Source organism: Vulpes vulpes, chromosome X, assembly GCF_048418805.1.
Source record: "Vulpes vulpes isolate BD-2025 chromosome X, VulVul3, whole genome shotgun sequence".
NCBI classification, from domain to species: domain Eukaryota; kingdom Metazoa; phylum Chordata; class Mammalia; order Carnivora; family Canidae; genus Vulpes; species Vulpes vulpes.
Window position 1 is genome coordinate 75,762,240 of NC_132796.1, and position 20,184 is coordinate 75,782,423.

General features: G+C 35.0%; 1 protein-coding gene across 1 annotated transcript in view; it reads left to right on the forward strand.

The window, feature by feature from the left end:
- The window catches only part of IL1RAPL2 (interleukin 1 receptor accessory protein like 2), a 1,296,043-nt gene that overhangs the window by 967,065 nt on the left and 308,794 nt on the right, over nucleotides 1-20,184 (forward strand). Inside the window, exon 6 of the mRNA XM_072744906.1 lies at nucleotides 4,844-4,918. Within this exon, the coding sequence (XP_072601007.1) occupies nucleotides 4,844-4,918 (75 nt within the window). The remainder of the gene's footprint in view (nucleotides 1-4,843; nucleotides 4,919-20,184) is intronic.

A 20,184-nucleotide genomic window follows, 5' to 3' on the forward strand; every position in this document is an offset into this window, starting at 1 on the left:
AGTTCAATTTGCCAATGTATAGCATATCACCCAGTGCTCATCCCGTCAAGTGCCCCCCTCTGTGCCTGTCACCCAATCACCCCAACCTCCCACCCACCTACCTTTCCACTACCGCTTGTTCATTTCCCAGAGTTAGGTGTCTCTCATGCTCTGTCTCCCAAACTGATATTTTCACTCATTTTCTCTACTTTCCCCTTTACTCCCTTCCACTATTTTTTGCACTCCCCAAATGAATGAGATCATATAATGTTTATCCTTCTCTGATTGACTTATTTCACTCAGCATAATACCTTCCAGTTCCATTCACGTTGAAGCAAATGGCGGGTATTTGACATTTCTAATGGAAGAGTAATATTCCATTGTATACATAAACCACATCTTCTTTATCTATTCATCTTTCGATGGACACCGAGGTTCTTTTCACAGTTTGGCTATTGTGGACATTGCTGCTAGAAACATTGGGGGGTAGGTGTCTCAGTTTTTCACTGCATCTGATTCTTTGGGGTAAATCCCCAGCAGTGCAATTGCTGGGTCATAGGGCAGATCTATTTTTAACTCTTGAGGAACCTCCACACAGTTTTCCAGAGTGGCTGTACCAGTTCACATTCCCACCAACAGTGCAAAAGGGTTCCCCTTTCTCCACATCCTCTCCGACATTTATTGTTTCCTGTCTTGTAAATTTTCACCATTCTCACTGGTTTGAGGTGGTATCTCATTGCGGTTTTGATTTGTATTTCCCTGATGGCAAGTGATGCAGAGCATTTTCTCATGTGCTTGTTGGCCATGTCTATGTCTTTGGTGAAATTTCTGTTCATGTCTTTTGCCCATTTCATGATTGGATTGTTTGTTTCTTTGGTGTTGAGTTTAATAAGTTCTTTATAGATCTTGGATACTAACCCTTTATCTGATATGTCATTTGCAAATATCTTCTCCCATTCTGTAGGTTGTCTTTTAGTTGTGTGACTGTTTTTTTTTTTGCTGTGCAGAAGCTTTTAATCTTGATTAGGTCCCAGTAGTTAATTTTTGCTTTTCTTTCCCTTGCCTTCAGAGATGTATCTTGCCAGAAGTTGCTGTGGCCAAGTTCAAAAAGAGTGTTGCCTGTGTTCTTCTCTAGGATTTTGATGGGTTCTTGTCTCACATTTACATCTTTCATCCATTTTGAGGTTATCTTTGTGTATGGTGTAAGAGAATGGTCTAGTTTCATTCTTCTGCCCATGGCTGTCCAATTTTCCCAGCACCATTTATTGAAGAGACTGTCCTTTTGCCAGTGGATAGTCTTTCCTGCTTTGTTCAATATTAGTTGACCATAAAGTAAAGGGCCAATTTCTGGATTCTCTATTCTGTTCCATTGATCTATGTGTCTATTTTTGGGCCAGTACCACACTTGTTGACGATCACAGCTTTGTATTACAACCTGAAATCTGGCATTGTGATGCCCCCAGCTGTGGTTTTCTCTTTTAATATTCCCCTGGTTATTTGGGGTCTTTTCTGATTCCACACAAATTTTAAGATGATTTTTTCCATCTCTCTGAAGAAAGTCCATAGTATTTTGGGAGGGATTGCATCAAATGTGTGAGTTGCCCTGGGTAGCATTGTCATTTTCACAGGATTAATTCTTCCAATCCATGAGCATTGGATATTTCTCCATCTCTTTGTGTCTTCCTCAATTTCTTTCAGAAAGATTCTGTAGTTTTTAGGGAATAGATCCTTTACCTCTTTGGTCAGGTTTATTCCTAGGTATCTTATACTTTTGGGTGTAATTGTAAATGGGATTGACTCCTGAATTTCTCTTTAAGTCTCATTGTTAGCTAATAGAAATGCCACCAGGGGATCCCAGGGTGGCTCAGTGGTTTAGCGCCTGCCTTTAGCCCAGGGAGTGATGCTGGAGTCCTGGGATCGAGTCCCACATCAGGCTCCCTGCATGGAGCCTGCTTCTCCCTCTGCCTGTGTCTCTGCCTCTCTGTCTCTCTGTGTCTCTCTCTGTGTCTCTCATGAATAAGTAAATAAAATCTAAAAAAAAAAAATGCCACTGATTTCTGGGCATTGATTTTGTATTCTGCCACACTGTCAATTTCTGTATGAGTTCTAGTGATCTTGGGGTGGAGGCTTTTGGGTTTTCTAGGTACAGTATCATGTCATCTGTGAAGAGAGAGAGTTGGACTTCTTCCTTGCCAGTTTGAAATCCTTTTATTTCCTTTTGTTGTCTGATTGCTGAGGCTAGGACTTCTAGTACTATGTTGAATAGCAGTGGTGAGAGTGGACATCCCTGTCTTGTTCCTGATCTTAGGGGAAAGGCTCCCAGTGTTTCCCTATTGAGAATGATATTTGCTGTGGGCTTTTCGTAGATGGCTTTTAAGATGCTAGAGGAATGTTCCCTCTATCCCTGCACTCTGAAGAGTTTTGATCAGGAATGGATGCTGTATTTTGTCAAATGCTTTCTCTGCATCTATTGGGAGGATCATTTCTCTTGTTGATATGATCTATCACATTGATTGCTTTATGAGTGTTGAACCAGCCTTGAGTCCCGGGGAAAATCCCACTTGGCCATGGTGAATAATCTTCTTAATGTACTGAAGGATCCTATTGGCTAGTATCTTGTTGAGAATTTTTGCATCTGTGTTCATCAGGGATATTGGTCTAGAATTCTCCTTTTTGGTGTGGTCTTTGGTTTTGGAATTAAGGTGATGCTGGCCTCACAGAACGAGTTTGGAAGTATTCCACCTCTTTCTAATTTTCCAAACAGCTTTAGTAGAATGCATATTGTTTCTTCTTTAAATGTTTGATAGAATTCTCCTGGGAAGCCAACTGGCCCTGGACTTTTGTGTCTTGGGAGGTTTTTGATGACTGCTTCAATCTCCTCCCTCGTTATCAGCCTGTTCAGGTTTTCTCTTTCTTCCTGTTCCACTTTTGGTAGTTTGTGGTTTTCCAGAAACGTGTCCATCTCTTCTAGATTGCCTAATTTAGTGGCACATAGTTGCTCATAATATATATTTAAAATCAGTTGTATTTCCTTGGTATTGTTGGTGATCTCTCCTTTTTCATTCATGATTTTATTAATTTGAGTCTTTTCTCTCTTTTTTTTTAAATAAGGCGGGCTAATGGTTTATCTATCTTATTAATTCTTTCAAAGAACCAACTCCCGGTTTTGTTGATCTGTTCCACATTTTTTCTAGTCTCTATTTCTTGGAGTTCTGCTCGAGTCTTTAGTAACTTTCTTCTTTTGCTGGGTATAGATCTTATTTGCTGTTTTTTTCTCCAGTTCCTTTAGGTGCTCTTTTGTCTCTTCTAAAAAGCCTAATAATTATGAGATAAGCTACTGTCATGTCAGCACAGTATTCCTATGCCAGTCAGTTAATGATGGTTTAATAATGACCTCTTATATGCCCAGCTTTATTCCATGTCTCCTGTGAATTACAAAGACATATAAATCATTTCCCATTAATAGGCAAGAATCTAATTAGACAGTTGGAGCAAGGCATAAATATGGGAACAGTTAAAAGGAATTCAGGCCATAAATAATAGCTCAGTGCAAGGTTTGTCATAAACTATTTTGTATCTGTGCACCAAGTGATCTCATTTCCTTTTTCTGGGTGCCTCTCAAATTTTCCTTTTTTAAAATTTCTCCAAACTCCACCAGTAATGACTCTTCATCCTTCCCTGTCCACACCCTGCACTACTGCATTATTATTGCATCCTCTTAGCTGTTTTGTTCTCCTCTAAACTATCCTATATAGGAAGCCAATCATCTTTAGATAGCACTTCCCTTGAGTCTTTTGTTGCTGTTGTTCCAATAATCTACAGTGGTCTTGTAGTCTACTACATCATGTCCAAATTCCTCTGCATGTTTCTTAGGATCCTCCAGAATTGAGCTCCATCCTATTTTCATTTCTAATCCCTCTATGTCATGAGCAACTTGCTCTTTACCCTACCCCACCCAGCTCCTTTTTATCAGATCATTTTCTTCTAGTAATATTATGCTTTATATTCTACCTCTCTTCCTTGGTTTGTGTTCATCTTTCCTTCATTTATTCTTTCTTACTCTCTTTAAAATCTCTTCCATTCCTTAAGGTCTATGTGGAGACCCATTTCCTTCATAAAACTTTCCCCAACTCTTCCAGCCAATATTGGCTTCTGCTTTCTCCATTTATTTGCCATATATAGTCTCATGTCTCAAATGCTACAATTTTTCACTAGATTGTAGTCTTTGTTCTATTATCTCTTTAGTTTGCTGTGCTAGTTCTGTGTTCACAGTCCTAGATTGTAAATTGAGGGTAAATATAAAGACTTTATTTCCTTCTCCCTTAGCACTTATCACAGCATTTGGTGGAAAATAAGATGCTCAATCAATATTTTTAATCATTATCCTAATGAAGGTACAAGTGTTTTTATTATATTGTTTCAGAGGCTGAGTGGAGAATGGGGCATGATTCAGAGGTGTAGAAGGTTCAATCCACCAGAAATGTCTATTAGGGTTGTATTTATTAATATTATTTAGCACCACAAAGTACATATGGAGACTTAATGCTTATCTGATTATACTTTTAAAATCTGTATTTCTTTGTACTTACAGCCTTATAAAAATCAGTCAAAATAGTCCATTTGTTTGATCTTGCTTGAAAGTGTAGATGTTGAAATGGTCTATTTACAGTGACCCAATGGTGCTTTAAATGTGCTGGGAAATGGATATTGTATGGATAGAGTAACAATTCAAGTAAAAACACTGTCTAATAAATGTTTACACACCATCAAGTCTACAAACACTAAATATCATTCACAATAGGATCTTTCTTATCCTGCAATTTATCTCAATTTTTCCATTACCTTCTTTAATTTTCTCTTCTAGCTTTACTCACAGACAAGCCTCCCAAGCCATTGTTCCCTATGGAGAATCAGCCAAGTGTTATAGATGTCCAGCTGGGTAAGTGCCCTTCTGGGAATAATAGATCCTAAACTCCTTCTCTGTTAACAGATGGGGAAGATTGCATGAACCAGGAAAGGTTTATTGCCACTGTTATTGCATGCAAATCAATTTTTGTCTGCTCATTTTTAACCCTGAAGTTCAGTACATTAGCAGTTTAAGGAAATGAGTTTGTATTGCATCAAGGAATTGTAATACTAATTGCTTACACTAGGTATTAAGTGTGCTATAGGACAGAGCCTTTTAAATCTGTGATTGATAGATTCAGAGATGTTATGCATTGGTGATTGGTACAAAAGACATTTCATGCTTGTCAGCCAAAATTTTTATTTAGATAACATTAACTCCTGGAAAACAACACTTTTAAAAAGAAAAGATCCCTTCAGTACAACCCTTAAAATGATTTGATAATATTATTTCCAGTGGCACAATCCAGAGTTCTTTAAAACTTGTTTTTAGTTTGAGATCCTGAATATTTATGAATCATATAATGTTGGTAAAAGTAACAAGATGATTTGTTGGTGCTGTTTGTTTACAGACTCAAATAAGGGTACAAGGTGTTGAGCCTTACTTTTGAGTCCCCTACCAGTAATAATACTTGTATTTCAAGAACTATAAGCTTGAGACTCAGAAGCCTGTTAGCATCTCTTTCACACCATGGCGTTTACTTTAAACCATGTACTTTAACATTTGTGAGCTTTTATCTACCTTGGGTTTCATTCTGTTCTTCAATTCTCAGAATTTCTTTAATTCTAAACAAGACAAGTGAATAATATGTTGGAAATGTATTGGGTTGATTTGGGGTATATGATTTATTAAAACCTATGATCATAGTGGTAACTACCAATTATATAGCTAGGGAAAATGAATTGTCCCCAATATTTCACCCACTTTGGAAGGTGTTTTATTCAACATTTGATCATTCCAATACAATTTGGATTGTTAGAAGCTTATTTCTATCTTAAGAATGGGTGGGAGTTACATTCCTAAGAACTTGTTCATCTTTCCAAAAAGAAATACAGCACATTGTAGTTAATACAGCCTACCAGTATGAGTACCAAAATTAAGTATTTTAAAACAAACAAAAAAAGAAAGGAAACATGTTAAGAATAGATTGTGGAAATCATGACTATTTTGTAGCTAATGTTGACATATTCGACTATGTTTCTTCCCCCACCACTTGTATTATTTTGTAGAGTCATTACATTTTGTTATATACAAATCTAGATGCCCTGACACATACCCTCAGTAATTTTTGCTGACTACTTTCCATCAATACCGGGATAAAAATACCTCAAGTTGTACTTTGTGGTTTGCCAGGGGTTACATGAACCATAAGATGATCTTATATCATTAGTTTTCATGAAGATTTAAGTGGGTAAATCATTTTTATATGAAAACTTATATATTAAGAAGTTGAAATCAAAATTTACACAACTACCTCAAATTTTGTGTTTGTGGTCCATGGGTGAGTGCTTCTTCATTCATCTCTGCTATTAGTCAAGCTTTAACCAAAATGTTAGAGGAGTACTATTCTAAAGCAAGGAGAAAGATCACTACAGGGAGTACATTTCACTCAGATTTACTGGGTGCGGAGTTTGTATGTCATATTTAGGACATTACTAAGATGTGTGCTTGGTATGAATATGTATTTCAACACAGGTATATATGCCAAAATAACCCACCACCAACACCACCCTATAAAATTACTAAAATAATTTACTAAATTATTGGTAATTATTTACTAAATAAAATAATTACTAAAATAATCTACATTAGGTGCAAGGCTGAACTTTTTAGTTTTTAGTTTGTGACACAGTTTGGAGACAACTTTATTAACAGAAAGATTGAGACCTACTCATTTTTCATTCCAGAAGGAGTTTCTCTGAAATGCTAAAGAAACCATGTAATTCAAATAAAGGAAAACAAAATCAGTTAAAGCAGATCTTTGGCACTTGAAAGAACATGTAATGGTTAATTAGGTGATTTTAATTCTTCCACATATTTATTTAACACCATTTATTCACAACTGGGAGTCATTTTGTAACTTACTGTGATGCTTCAATAATAAGGTGATGTTAGAGCACTGTAAATGTCAGAGAGCTTCTCAGTATCAGTGGGAGTTCTGTATTCAGAACATTTAGAAACCCCAAGTGCAAAAAGGAGAGAAATATAATTGAGTGATTGGACATCCCTGTCTATTTCTGGAAAACTTTCAAAATTCAGTAAGATCATGAAAACTTCTGGAAATTATTTTTCTTAATTTTTTTGAGTTCATTGAGCAAATTCAGCTTTAGACATCCTCAAATTAGAACAAATTAGAACTACCAAAGAATACAACAATCCAATTCCAATGGCTAAGCACATTAACAAGTTCAGGTTTCCCAAATCTCAGTACCTAAAATTTGAGGCAATATTCTATTAGATTAAAGTTGGCCACAGATTTTTTTTTCCTTCTCTTACCATTTAAACATAGTTTATCATCCCCCTCTCCTTGAATCCAAGATGGCCTTAGGAAATGATTGATCAATAGAGTATTATAGAAATGATATTCTGGGATTTTGGAGGCCTGGTCAAAAGAAACCTTGCAGCTTCTCTTCAGGACTCCTGGTCTTCTCTGAAACTACCATGCTATGAGAAGCTCAAGGCACATGGAGAGGCCCTAGAGGATGGGACACCATTTGAAAAAATAAAGAGGTCAATGAACACCAAGCTGATAAGTGGAGAAGCCATGTTGGAATTGGATCCTTTATCCCCAGCTGCCCTGGCTTATGCTGTGTAGTTCAGGCACAAACCGTTAAGGTAAAATGTTATATTTCTAACCCCAAAAAAGTTATGAGCAAAATAAAATTGTCATTAGCCACTAAGTTATGTAGATGTTAAACAACAATAGATACCTAAAAAAAAACATCAATTTCCTCTAAAACATTGTAACTTCCACTTTCCCCATGGAATAGAATCCTATGCAAGCATTTTGTGCAAAATGAAAAATATTGTGGGAAATGCTTGAATACTAACTTCAGGATAGTTTCAGAAAACATGGTCTGGAAAAATTATTTATGTGTTTGAGGGTTATACTTAGTTCACAGTTCTGCATATTTGTAAAGGCAATCCAGTAAGTGAAATTTTTCAGTAGAAATGAATATTTTTTGTGCATGGGTTGGCATTAGTGCAGATATTTTGTTGTGTCTCTAGAGGAAAATAAACATCTTGGCTTTCTCTTTTCTATAGTGTAATTCATTAGTCATCCACAATGTTATAGAAATTTACAAAGCTTTTGCTGACATCGTGATGACTGGTTGTTGTTAGATTGTGTTCACATTGTAATGCTGAAAGAAGATTAATCTTAACCAAATAACCATACATTTTGAAATGATAAACACATTGTTAACAAAATAATAAGAAAACTACTGCTCTCAAAAAGCAAGCCTATTCAGCTAAAGTTGTCTGTGGTAATGTATGAAATATAAAGACAAAAACAATGCACAAAACACACAAAAATTCTTATTTGGTCTTATTACCTTCCATTTATTTTCTTAATGTGAAGATAAATTTAGATTGAATTTTATTAAAAAAAAACTTTTACTATATCTGCGCTGAGCTCTTTATTTTGGCAGTTGAAAATAAATACATTTTCATTTTTTAAGACAAAATAACACTGGATTACAGTATATTAATTCATATTACACTTTAATACCAAAGTATTGAAACATTATAGCAACATGTGTCCTAATTGAAATGCTATGTAGACCCTTATTTGGATACTTTTTTAAAAATAGAACCCAAAGGCATGTTTTATAAATTGTAACAGGCATCTAGAAGCTTTAAAAAAGCCATGAATAAATGTGGAAGAAAAGATTTGAAATCTGACATCTAATTTCAATTGAGGATAAATTTGGAAATGTAACCTGTTCTCATTGATGATGATAATTTTTTTTGGAAATTTTCTAAGACTTAGAAATCAGTCTTATGCAGAAAATAAATATAAACACTGTTTATTTTCTCCTTTTGTGTCAAAGAGTCAAGATGAAGGTTTGGGGGCCTAAAGCATATCCAAAATCTCAGGCTAGTGGAATAGTCCAAGCTAATTGAATACCTCAGATGCTTCAAAAAGCCAGATAGTCATTTCTAGATGAATCTGATCCATTATGAAAGATTCTTTTTATTTCTCTTCTATTCTCATTCAGAATGTATTTTATTTTTATAAGCTATTCAAATTCATATTTCATGACCGTGTTATGTGCTACTGGCTCAAACTTTCTCTGTGTGTAAAGGAGTGTTAACCTTTATCAGAAATTGATTTCACCAGCATATCAGTTTCTACTGAAAATTATATTAGGTCTCCTAAGAGACCACTGCAAAAGATTCTACAAAACAATAAAGCAAAATATAATATTTAACGCAATACTCAGGACTACAAGGCAAAAATAAGTAATGAATTGGAGCCTTAAAATAGAAAATAAACTGTTCAACCAAATATATCTTTTTAAAACTTCATTTATATAGAAACAGTTTTTGTGTTATTAACAGATGCCAAACACTGTGTTAGATTCTGGGGATATAGAGGTAAATAAAATGAGGTTCTTGGCCTTAAGATATTCTCAGTCTACCGGGGAAGACAGATGTGTAAGCAGAATTACAGTGCAATATGATAACTATGAAAAGGGAGAGTGGCTATTTTTTGTGAGAAGACCTCATAAATTAACAGTTCTGCACTCTGACTTTTACACAATATAATGATATAATTCTGTAACCTTACTCAAGTACTAAATTTATGTGAAAATAATTAAAAATTACAAAAGGTATAACCTTTTGAAATAATAAATTATCCACCATTTGCTTCAATATGGCAATACTAAAAATGGAAATTTTTTAAAAAAATGTTATTCATTTATTTGAAAGACACAGTGAAAGAGAGAAAGAGAGGAAGAATAGGGGGAGGGGCAGAAATAGAGGGAGAAGCAGACTTCTGGCTGAGCAGGGAGCCCAACCCTAGGACCCTGGGATCATGACCTGAGCTAAAGACAGACACTTAACCTACCATGAGCCACCTAGGTGCCCCTAAACATGGAAATTTATTATAACCTTGTATCTCTTCAGTTTAGCAAAATGAGTCAACTCTTTCTAAAGTTGTCACAGAATAAATAATCCAAAACTAGTCATGAACCAATTGAGTGAAAATGTCAACCTAGGGGCACCTGGGTGGCTCAGTGGTTGAGCATTTGCCTTCAGCCCAGGGCGTGATCCCAGGATCCTAGGGTCGAGTCCCCGCATCCGGCTCCCTGTAAGGAGACTGCTTCTCCCTCTGCCTATGTCTCTGCCTCTCTCTGTGTGCCTCTCATGAATAAATTTAAAAAAAATCTTCTTAAAAAAAATGTCACGCTAGAATTACTATCACTATAAATAGTAATACGTGATAATTTCATTAGCTTGAATCACAATTTGGTATTGCATTGTGGATATCCTGGTGGTAGCAAGGGATTTCTTTGAATTGTTTGTGTTTTTGTATACACCTCCTACCCGTTAGCTTCAAATAACTCCTTGAAAACTTTATTTAGAGTAAGTGAAGACTTTGCAAAGGAAGTTCATTTAGCATTTTTCGCACATGTAGTTGAAGCTGGTTCATGACAGTATTTACTCTCCCTTGTAGACATTCTAGGGTTAATGAGCTGTTTCCTAAAGATAATATTTTATGTAGGATAACATGCATGAACTCAGCATGGGCCACCCAAACTGTATTACCCAAAATGTACAACACGTGCATTATTTACAACTTTGGAAAATCTATGTCAGGCGTTTCCCTACAACTTGGCTACCGCATTGGCAGTTGAGACTGAAACTGGTTTGCTTATATTGTCTTAGTTTCTATAACTTAATTGTACTTGTTCTGAGACATTTAAGAGTAAAAAGAAAAAAAGGAGTAAAAAGAAAAAAGTTAATAGTTTACTAAAGATTTGTCTTTAATGTGATAAGTTGATTATGAACATTTTAGGAATAACATGATGGTTGACTAGACCTCTATACATATATTGCTGTTTGGGGGCATTGCCAAAGTTTATGTCCCATTGAGATTTAATATAAGCTTGAAAGTATTTCATTATACTTTGTTAATGCCAATATCATGATTTTACACATATGGAAACAAAGTTGTTTGAAAATTCACTATGTATTAGGCACTGCAGTATGCATTGTATATACACTGTTTTATTTATTCTTCATAAGAATCCAAAGTAGTAATAGGTATTGTTGAAATATTTTGCAAATTAGGAAATTCAGCTTCCAGCAGATAAAATAACTTTCTTGAGGCTACATATTTAATAAGTGGCAGAAATTAAATTTTGATCTGATTCGTTTGATTCCAAAGTTGTGTTATTTTTATTATGGCATTTCAAATATGGTAAGATTATCTAGGGCTCAGGGGAGGGGGGTGAAGGATGAGGTAACTAGGTGATGGACTTTAAGGAGGACACATGATGTAAGGAGCACTGTTATATAAGACTGATGAATCACTGAACTCTACCTCTGAAACAAATAATACACTATAAGTTAATTAATTGAATTTAAATAAATGTTTAAAAATAAAGTAAAATAAAAATAAATAAATAAAATAGGATCACTGTGTAAAACACAAGATTATCTAGGCCTCGTATTAGATCTTCAAAAAAGCTATCATTCTAATATAGACATTTTAATAAAATAACTATATTATATACTTAACTATATTATTAAATATTATATATAATCTATTATTAAATATATATTTAACTATAACGAATAGTTATTTAATAATACTCTACAACTAATAGTAGTTATTATAATAATATTTAGTATTACTATTATATCTTCTAGTAATAGTTGTTATAATAATATTTAGTTTTATTTAATCATAGGTCTACTACTTTTTTTTTTAATAAATTAATTTTTATTGGTGTTCAATTTACCAACATACAAAAAAACACCCAGTGCTCATCCCGTCAAGTCAAGGTCTACTACTTCTAATAATAATATTAGTAGTATGATAATAATACTTATAATATCATTTAATAATAGCTCCCATACTACTATTACTACTACTACTACTCTTATTGTTAGTAGTAGTAGTAAAACTATCATTTATTGATTGTTTGACAGATGCTAGACACTGTACTAAATATTTTAATGGATTATCTCATTTAATCTTCCCAATAACTCTGAGATAGATGAAACTATTTGTCCCATTTTTAAAAAGCATTAATAAGATATTGTTCATATACTATACAACTGACCTACTTAAATGATACATTTCAGTGGTTTCTAATACATTCATAGAGTCATGCAACCATCACCACAATAAATTTCAGAACATTGCATCATCCCCTAAAGAAACTCCATACACATTAGTAGTTACTTCCCAGTGCTCCACCTCCACTCACACCTGCAGCTCCAGGCAACCATTAATCAGTTTTCTATGTTTATAGGTTTGCCTATTCTGGACATTTCATATAAATGAAATCATACAACATGTGTTCTTTTGTGATTGGCTTCTCACACTCACAATATTGTTCTCAAGATTAAAATATATAGCTTGTGTCAGTACTTCCCTTTTTATTGCCAAATAATATTCTATCATATGGATATATCACATTTTACTTATCCATTCATCAGTTGAAAGACATTTTGGTTGTTTCCACTATTCAGCTATTATAAATAATGCTGCTGGGGAGCCTCAGTGGCTCAGTGGTTTAGGGCCACCTTCAGTCCAGGGCATGATCCTGGAGACCTGGGATGGAGTCCCACATCAGGCTCCCTGCATGGAGCCTGCTTCTCCCTCTGCCTGTGTCTCTGCCAATCTCTCTCTCTCTCTCTCTCTCTTTTTGTGTGTGTGTGTCTCATGAATAAATAAATAAAATCTTTTAAAAAATGCTGCTATACACAGTGTATAAATTTTCACGTGAAAATATGTTGCCATTTTGGGGTATATACCTAGAGTAGAATTGTTGGGTTATATGGTCACTCCGTATTTAACCTTTGGAGAACTGCCAGATTTTTTGCTGAAGCAACTGCACCATTTTACATTCCCAGCAGAAATGCACAAGCATTCCAATCTCTTCACATCCTCACCAATACTTGTTATTTTCTACTTTTTAAAAATAGTATTTATCTCAATGAGTATATGTAGTGGCAACTCATTATGCTTTTGATTTGCACTTCCCTAATGGCTAATGATACTAAACATCTTTTTGTGTGCTTATTTGCCATTTTCATATCTTCTTTGGATAAATATCTATGGCCCATTTTTTAAATGAGGCAATTGGGCTCAGAGAAGTGTATAAGTAGTGAGGCCTAAGCTGGCACTCTTAAACTTACCCATAATACTCATTAATGTTAATACTATTGTTTACTCTGTTTTCTTGTTGGGGGTTTACTTCTGTTCCCTTTATTAAAAATAGATTTTTGGACAGAAAGTGAATGATTCTATATGAAGAGTTAAAAGCATATTCAGTGTGAGTTGGTTCAGTGTGAAAGTAAAAATAAGCAAGAGAGCATTATTTTAATTTTTTTTTTTTACTTTTGTAACTCAGGCTAAAACACTTTTTCAAATGGCAAACTAATTCAAAAGCTGCAGATATACCTGAAAACTAGCTATGAAGTGCAAGGCCATACAGAAAAGTTTCTTGAGGGATGTACACTTAAATGGTCAGAAAGTTGTATGTACCCCAGCATCTGAACAGATATTAAGAAATTCACGTGTCATTCAAGGATGGGAAGGATAGATTAGAAACTAAAAGCAGATTATGGAACTCTTGGCTTTTGGAATTTATTAGGAACATATGTCAAATGAGGACATTATTCTCCAACAGTATGCTCTGTTTGTATTCATATCAACACCGTCACCTTGATAGTACTTTTCAGCAGTTCTGTCTTCTAATCTATTTTAGTCAGTGGATAAAGGATGCCTTTTAAATATCTGAAGAGGGAAAAAATAAAGCTACACATCCTGACTATGGTTAAACACTCAACATGAACTGAGGGAAAAACAGAGTAATTTAGACACCCCTTCCAACTCAAATGGATTATATTATTTTATACAAAAAAATGGATTTTATATTACAGGTGTACTTATAGAAAATTGAGAGAAATGTCATCTGGCTAGTTCATACATAAACCACTTTTAGTGTTTTCATAACTGAAGTGGAAGGGTAGTTTTGCATCACTTAGATAATGCCCTTAATTATTCTCTATGCTTTATTATAGATATGGCTTAAACTTTGGAAGACCTTTTGCTTCTTTAGAAATAATTCTTTCCACAAATTACTGAGAGATATCAGGAGTGGTATGTAAATATCTGGTCTTGTTAATAGGCATATATATTGCTATGATTTAGAGAACACCAGAAAACTTACCCCTTCCTTTACAACCTTTATTCTAAATATATCTGTGTTATCATGATTGCAACAGTAGATCAGGGTTAACACAAAATGAGGGTCAGGCAAGAGATCTAGAGGAAAATCTCAGAGATTTGTAAAACAGAGCTGATACTGTAGAGACAAGGGAGCAACCTGAAGCTTAGGAGCTTAGAGCTAGCAGAAGTATCAGCAAGGTGGTAAGCAAAAGGGTCAGGTCAGAGAACACACGAATCTTGGGTTTCTAGTAAGATGGGAAAGTCAAAGGCTGAGAGTACATCAGAAATCAGACAATGAATGGATAATGAAAGATCAAAGGCAGTGACATTAGACCTGTAAGAGTTTATGCTTGACTTTCACAAATGTATTGCCACTGTGGGCAAAGTCCTCAAAAAAGAAAATTGGAAAGAACTGTGGCTTTGGGTGATGGAGAGGACACATTTGGCAATTAGGAGCAGTTTAAGACTTCTTGTGTGAGAAAGGAACCTCCCTAAAAATGTAGAGGGCAAATGTGGCCTAAGACCAGTTCTGATAGAAATACTATAGTGTTTGCCAATAACTAAATTTTGAAAATTGAATTAATAGTGTATACATTATATCCAAAAATATACCTTGGTTATGTTTACAAATATAGCATAAAACCAGGAAATTCTTTATATTGAAATTTTGCATATGCTTTAGATACTTGTTTTCAAGAACAGGCACTCTGGACCACTGAGGGGTCTACTTCTGATAGTCTAATTTCCTTAGCTACAAATACGTTGAGAGTTAAAATACAATGATAGTATAATTAAGGTGTTTGATAAGTTTTTAACTTGGTGAGCTGACAACCATTTTATATCTCAAAGTTGATTGTGGTGATAAGTCAGCAAAGGAAAAAAAGAATGTGAATGTGTGGTGTGAGACCTTCCTAATAAGGAGAGGGAATTTTGGTCAATACTCAGTTTGAAAGCCCCCTTACATCAATTATGGGAAAATGAAAGTACTTCAGAGAAGAGAATTGCAGAAAAACAAGGGTTAATTTTAATGGCGATATACTGTATTTATGCAATATACTTCTCCAAGGAATCAAAGCTTGTATTTCAGGTACCATTTAATTAATTTCTTTAAACTTCTATAAAAATAGGATGAGCCATTATTAACTATTGACATGTGTGGGATTAAAATTCTTTGTAACACCCATAGGCAATTTTTTTTAATTTTATTTATTTATGATAGTCACACAGAGAGAGAGAGAGAGAGGCAGAGACACAGGCAGAGGGAGAAGCAGGCTCCATGCACCGGGAGCCCGACGTGGGATTCGATCCCGGGTCTCCAGGATCGCGCCCTGGGCCAAAGACAGGCGCTAAACCGCTGCGCCACCCGGGGATCCCCCACCCACAAGCAATTTAAATGAACATACTAGTGAGGAATCTGCTGTATCAGTAATAAATAATTATCAGCCTGACCTTTATTAGCTCAGAATTACTGTTGGCTCTGCTTTTATATATGTAAGAATGTGCAACAGGAATGGTCTATATACTCACCTCTAGCTGTGTATCTGCTTCTTTTCTCTAGCCTAGTAATTAGCTTATTAATTTAGTAACAGATGCTCTCAATACTGGCCACTTAGTATATTAAACTCTTAGCTCTTAAACTCTGCAGATTGGTACACTGTGCTTGCCTTTACTCCCTAGTTCTACTTGTTGATTCTAGGGATTTTAGTTTTTGCATTCTTCTGATGTACAAAGAATTCTTAAAGAGGATATGCAAAAGAACAAATAAGGTAGCAATAGTAGTGGGTACAGGTCAACATTTTCAGTAGGAAAGAGAGAGAGAGAGAGAGAGAGAGAGAGAGAGAGAGCATTCCTTCATATAATGTGTAAAAATAGCTCAATAAAAATGGAACTTCTAATTTGTGAAAGGCAAGTTCATGGTTCTATTATTCCACTAGATTATTGGTTTCTTTAAACCTTCTATTTCCCTTCCATTATGACTGTATACATCAACGAATACATCTATTAGTCATTTTCCATTTGTCTTCTTCAAATGGAATGTTTTCTTGTATTTAATCTATTCTTACCAGCGTTCCATCTCCACTTCAGTGGTCTTTATTCCAGCAGAAGGAATCTTGGTGCAACTTATTTTATTCTATAAATCTGGAAACCAGTGTCACATCTGAAGTCACTAAAGAAATAATCCAAGACTGGGGCTCATTGGGTTAAGCATCTGACTCTTGATTTCTGCTCCAGTCATGATCTCTGGGACCTGGGATTGAGACCCATATCAGGCTCCATGCTCATTGTGGAGTCTCCTAGAAATTCTCTCCCTCTCCCTCTCCCTCTGACTCTCTCCTGCTAGTGCTTTCTCTCTCTCTCTCTCTCTCTCTCTCAAATAAATAAATAAATAAATAAGGAGTGCCTGAGTGGCTCAGCCACTTAAGCATCTGACTCTTGATTTTGGTTCAGGTCATTATCTCAGCATTGTGGGATCAAGCCCCACTTCAGGCTCTGTGCTCAGTGCAGAGTCTGCTTGTCCCACTCCCTCTGCTCCTACTCCTGCTCACCTCTCTTTCATAAATAAATAAAATCCTAAAGAAATAAATCTTAAAAAAGAAAATACCAAGACTTTTCAACATGAAATGCCTCAATTTTCTTCCATTCTATTTCAAAATGTGTCTTCATTTTTATCCTTTCTTTTTTGCTTTTCTCTATTCTAGGAAGAAGAGGTACCATTATCTCTTTCCAAATTTAAATTGTCTACTCTTACTTTTGATTTCACCCATTCTCATATGTTTTGCTAACCTTGAATTATCACTCCTTACAACTGCATTTTCAAATTTTGTCCTATAGCAAATACCCTAAATTTAACCTCCCATTCTAATTGAATATACATAATAAAAAATACTTTTCTTACCCTGCTTTCTCTTCAAAATACACTATTCCATTTCTCTTTTTTCCTACTCACACCTAATTTCTTGAAAAAGTTTATATAGGCCATTTGTTACACTATGCCTCCTTTAGTTCCCTTTTCTTACTGAATCTGTCAACTTTACCATTCTGTTAAAGCTCATCTCAGTTATTTAATTAAATGTCTTCTTATAATTACATAATTCTACATCTTCCACATCTTCCTTAGTGCCTCTTCCTTCTCAAGACCATTTTACACCATCTGGCACCACTGAACAAAGTATTTGCTACACCTTACCTGGCACACAATTCAATGTGCAATGGACACCTCCTCATTCTTAAAAATATTGTGTTTGCTCTACTAGTTCTCAACCTAATTATCTTCTTTCTTCTCAATATCTGCTTCTGATTTCTGTCCCTAACTGCTTCCTTAATTGGGTGTAGTGAGGAAGAAGAGGATGGTAGAAATTTGAACCATAAAGAAAAATTTTAAATGTTCACACTATTAAATCATGAGAATTAAGATCTGCCTAATGTGTAGGCCTTTCTTAAAGAAGGTAGAAGTGTATGCTTTCATTTATTTTGTAAAGAGGAATGCCTATTCTTATTTAATGAAAGTTTTAAGAAGGGCCTCTTATTCTTCACTATGACTATTGATAGGAGTCATCCAATCACTAAGATATTTATTGAAAACCAACTGTATGTAAGATCCTGTGGAGATACACAAATGACTAAAATGCAGACATGGCACTCTGGAGATTGGAATTTAGCTGAGGTGATTGAGATAAATAATATAAGAAGTAACATCAGTAAGATGATAGAATAGGAAGCACCAGACCTTATCCCTCTACAGAAACATTTACTTCACAACAATAAACAGTCAAAAAAAAAAAAAAAACCTTTATGAGAATTCCAAAAATCGGATAAGAATTCACAGTACCATAAGCAAGCTCAAAGCAAAGAATGGTTGCACTGAAGGGGTAAGAAAAACTGTTGCATTTTAACCATGTCAGCTCCTCCTCCAAGCTGGAAGAGCTTGAAAATGGTAGGAAAAGCCCACCTTGCAACTTCTCACTTGGAAAGGAAAGAGAAGAGTGGAATATACATTTAAGATTCTGGATTTTGGGGGAACTGTGCAATGGACTGGTTTCTGTGTCTCCTGACTTAGAGTACTAATGGGGAACCAGCATGTATGAGATGTCCAAGGGCCCACAAAAAACAAAAGAGCTCAGCACCTTGAGGCAGTACAGAAGAATCTGGAGTATTGCAGACAGACACTGGAGGGAGCAAATACTACAAGCCCCTCAAAAGAAACCAGAAAGCCTCTCTAATTGGAAAATTATGGAGAAGATGCGTCTGCAAGGAATGTTTAAGAGGACCCCAGAGTCTCTAGCCAGGCTGACTAATGAAGGTATTTTCCTGTATGAAGCCTTTCTGTAAAGAGTGGGAGAGGTGGCTGCGTTTTAAAATGCATGGTTAATAGCACAAATTTTCAAGGCACACAAGCAAATAGGGGGGAGACCATTGAAGGAACAAATAAATCTCTCAAAACCAAACCTATGGAGACGGAGATATGTGAACTACCTGACAAAAATTAAAGATAGCAATCATGTAGATGTTCAGTGAGTGCAGGAAAATTATGCATAGACAAAGTGAAAATATTTACAAAGGGGTAGAGAATTAAAAAAAAAAAACAAGTTTTTGGAGCTGAAGAACACAGTAACTGAATTGAAAAATTTGTTACAGAAGTTCCACAGCAGATTTGACCAAGCAGAAGAAAGAATCAGTGAACTCAAGACCATCATTTGAAATTATCCAGTCAAAGGAGCAAAAGAAAAAAAAAAAAAAACAGAAAAGTGAAGAAATTAAGAGACATAGGGGCCACCAATAGGCGGGCCAATATACAGATTATAGGAGTCTCAGAAGAGGAAGAAAGAGAAAAAGGGACAGAGAGTTACTTTGAATAATGAGAGAAAAATCCCCAAATCTGGGAAAGGTGGTGGATATCCAGATTGAGAAAGCCCTGAAGATTACAATTAGGATGAATACAAAGAAGTCCATACCATGATAAACTATAAGTAAATTGCCAAAAGTCAAAAATAGAGAATGAATTTCGAACGCAGTAAGAGAAAAATGATTCATTATATACAAGGAAGCCCCCACAAGATTATAAATGAATTTCTCAGCAGAAATTCTGCAGGCCAGAAGAAAATGGAATGATATATTTAAAGTGCTTAAAGCAAAACAAACAAACACACACAAAAACCCTGCCAACCAAAGGTACTAGGTTCAACAAAACTGCCCTTCAAAAATAAAGGAAAAATAGACTTTCTCAGATAGACAAAAGCTGAATGAGATAATTACCATCAGACCTACCTTATAAGAAATGCTAAAAGAAGTTTTTCAAATTAAAATGAAAGGATACTAGGCAGCAACATGAAAACCTCTGAAAGTATAAAGTTCACTTATAAAAGTTAATAAATAGACGAATACATAATACTACAATATTGAAATGGTTGTGCATAAATAATTTAAATTATGGTATAGAAGTTAAAAGACAAAAGTAGAAAAAATAAATATAACTATGAAATAAGTAATGTATCACAATATAAAAAGATGTAATTGGCGGCATCAATAACACAATGTTACAAAGTTGGGGGAATAAAAATAGTTTTTGTATGCAATTGTAGTTAAGTTATTATCAGCTAATATAGATTGTGATAACTACAAGATGTTTTATGTCATCCCCATTGTAACCACAAAGAAAATACCTGTAGTAGATACACAAAAATTAGAGAGGACTCAAAGCATGTCATGACAAAAGAAAATTAACAAAACACAAAGGAAGACAGCAGCAAAAGAAAGGAGAAGAAAAGCTATAAGACAGATAGAAAATAATTAACAAAATGACAATAGTTAAGTATACACCATCAGTAATTACTTTAATTCAAAATGTATTAAAGTCTCTAATCAAAAAAATGCTCTGGCTTAATAG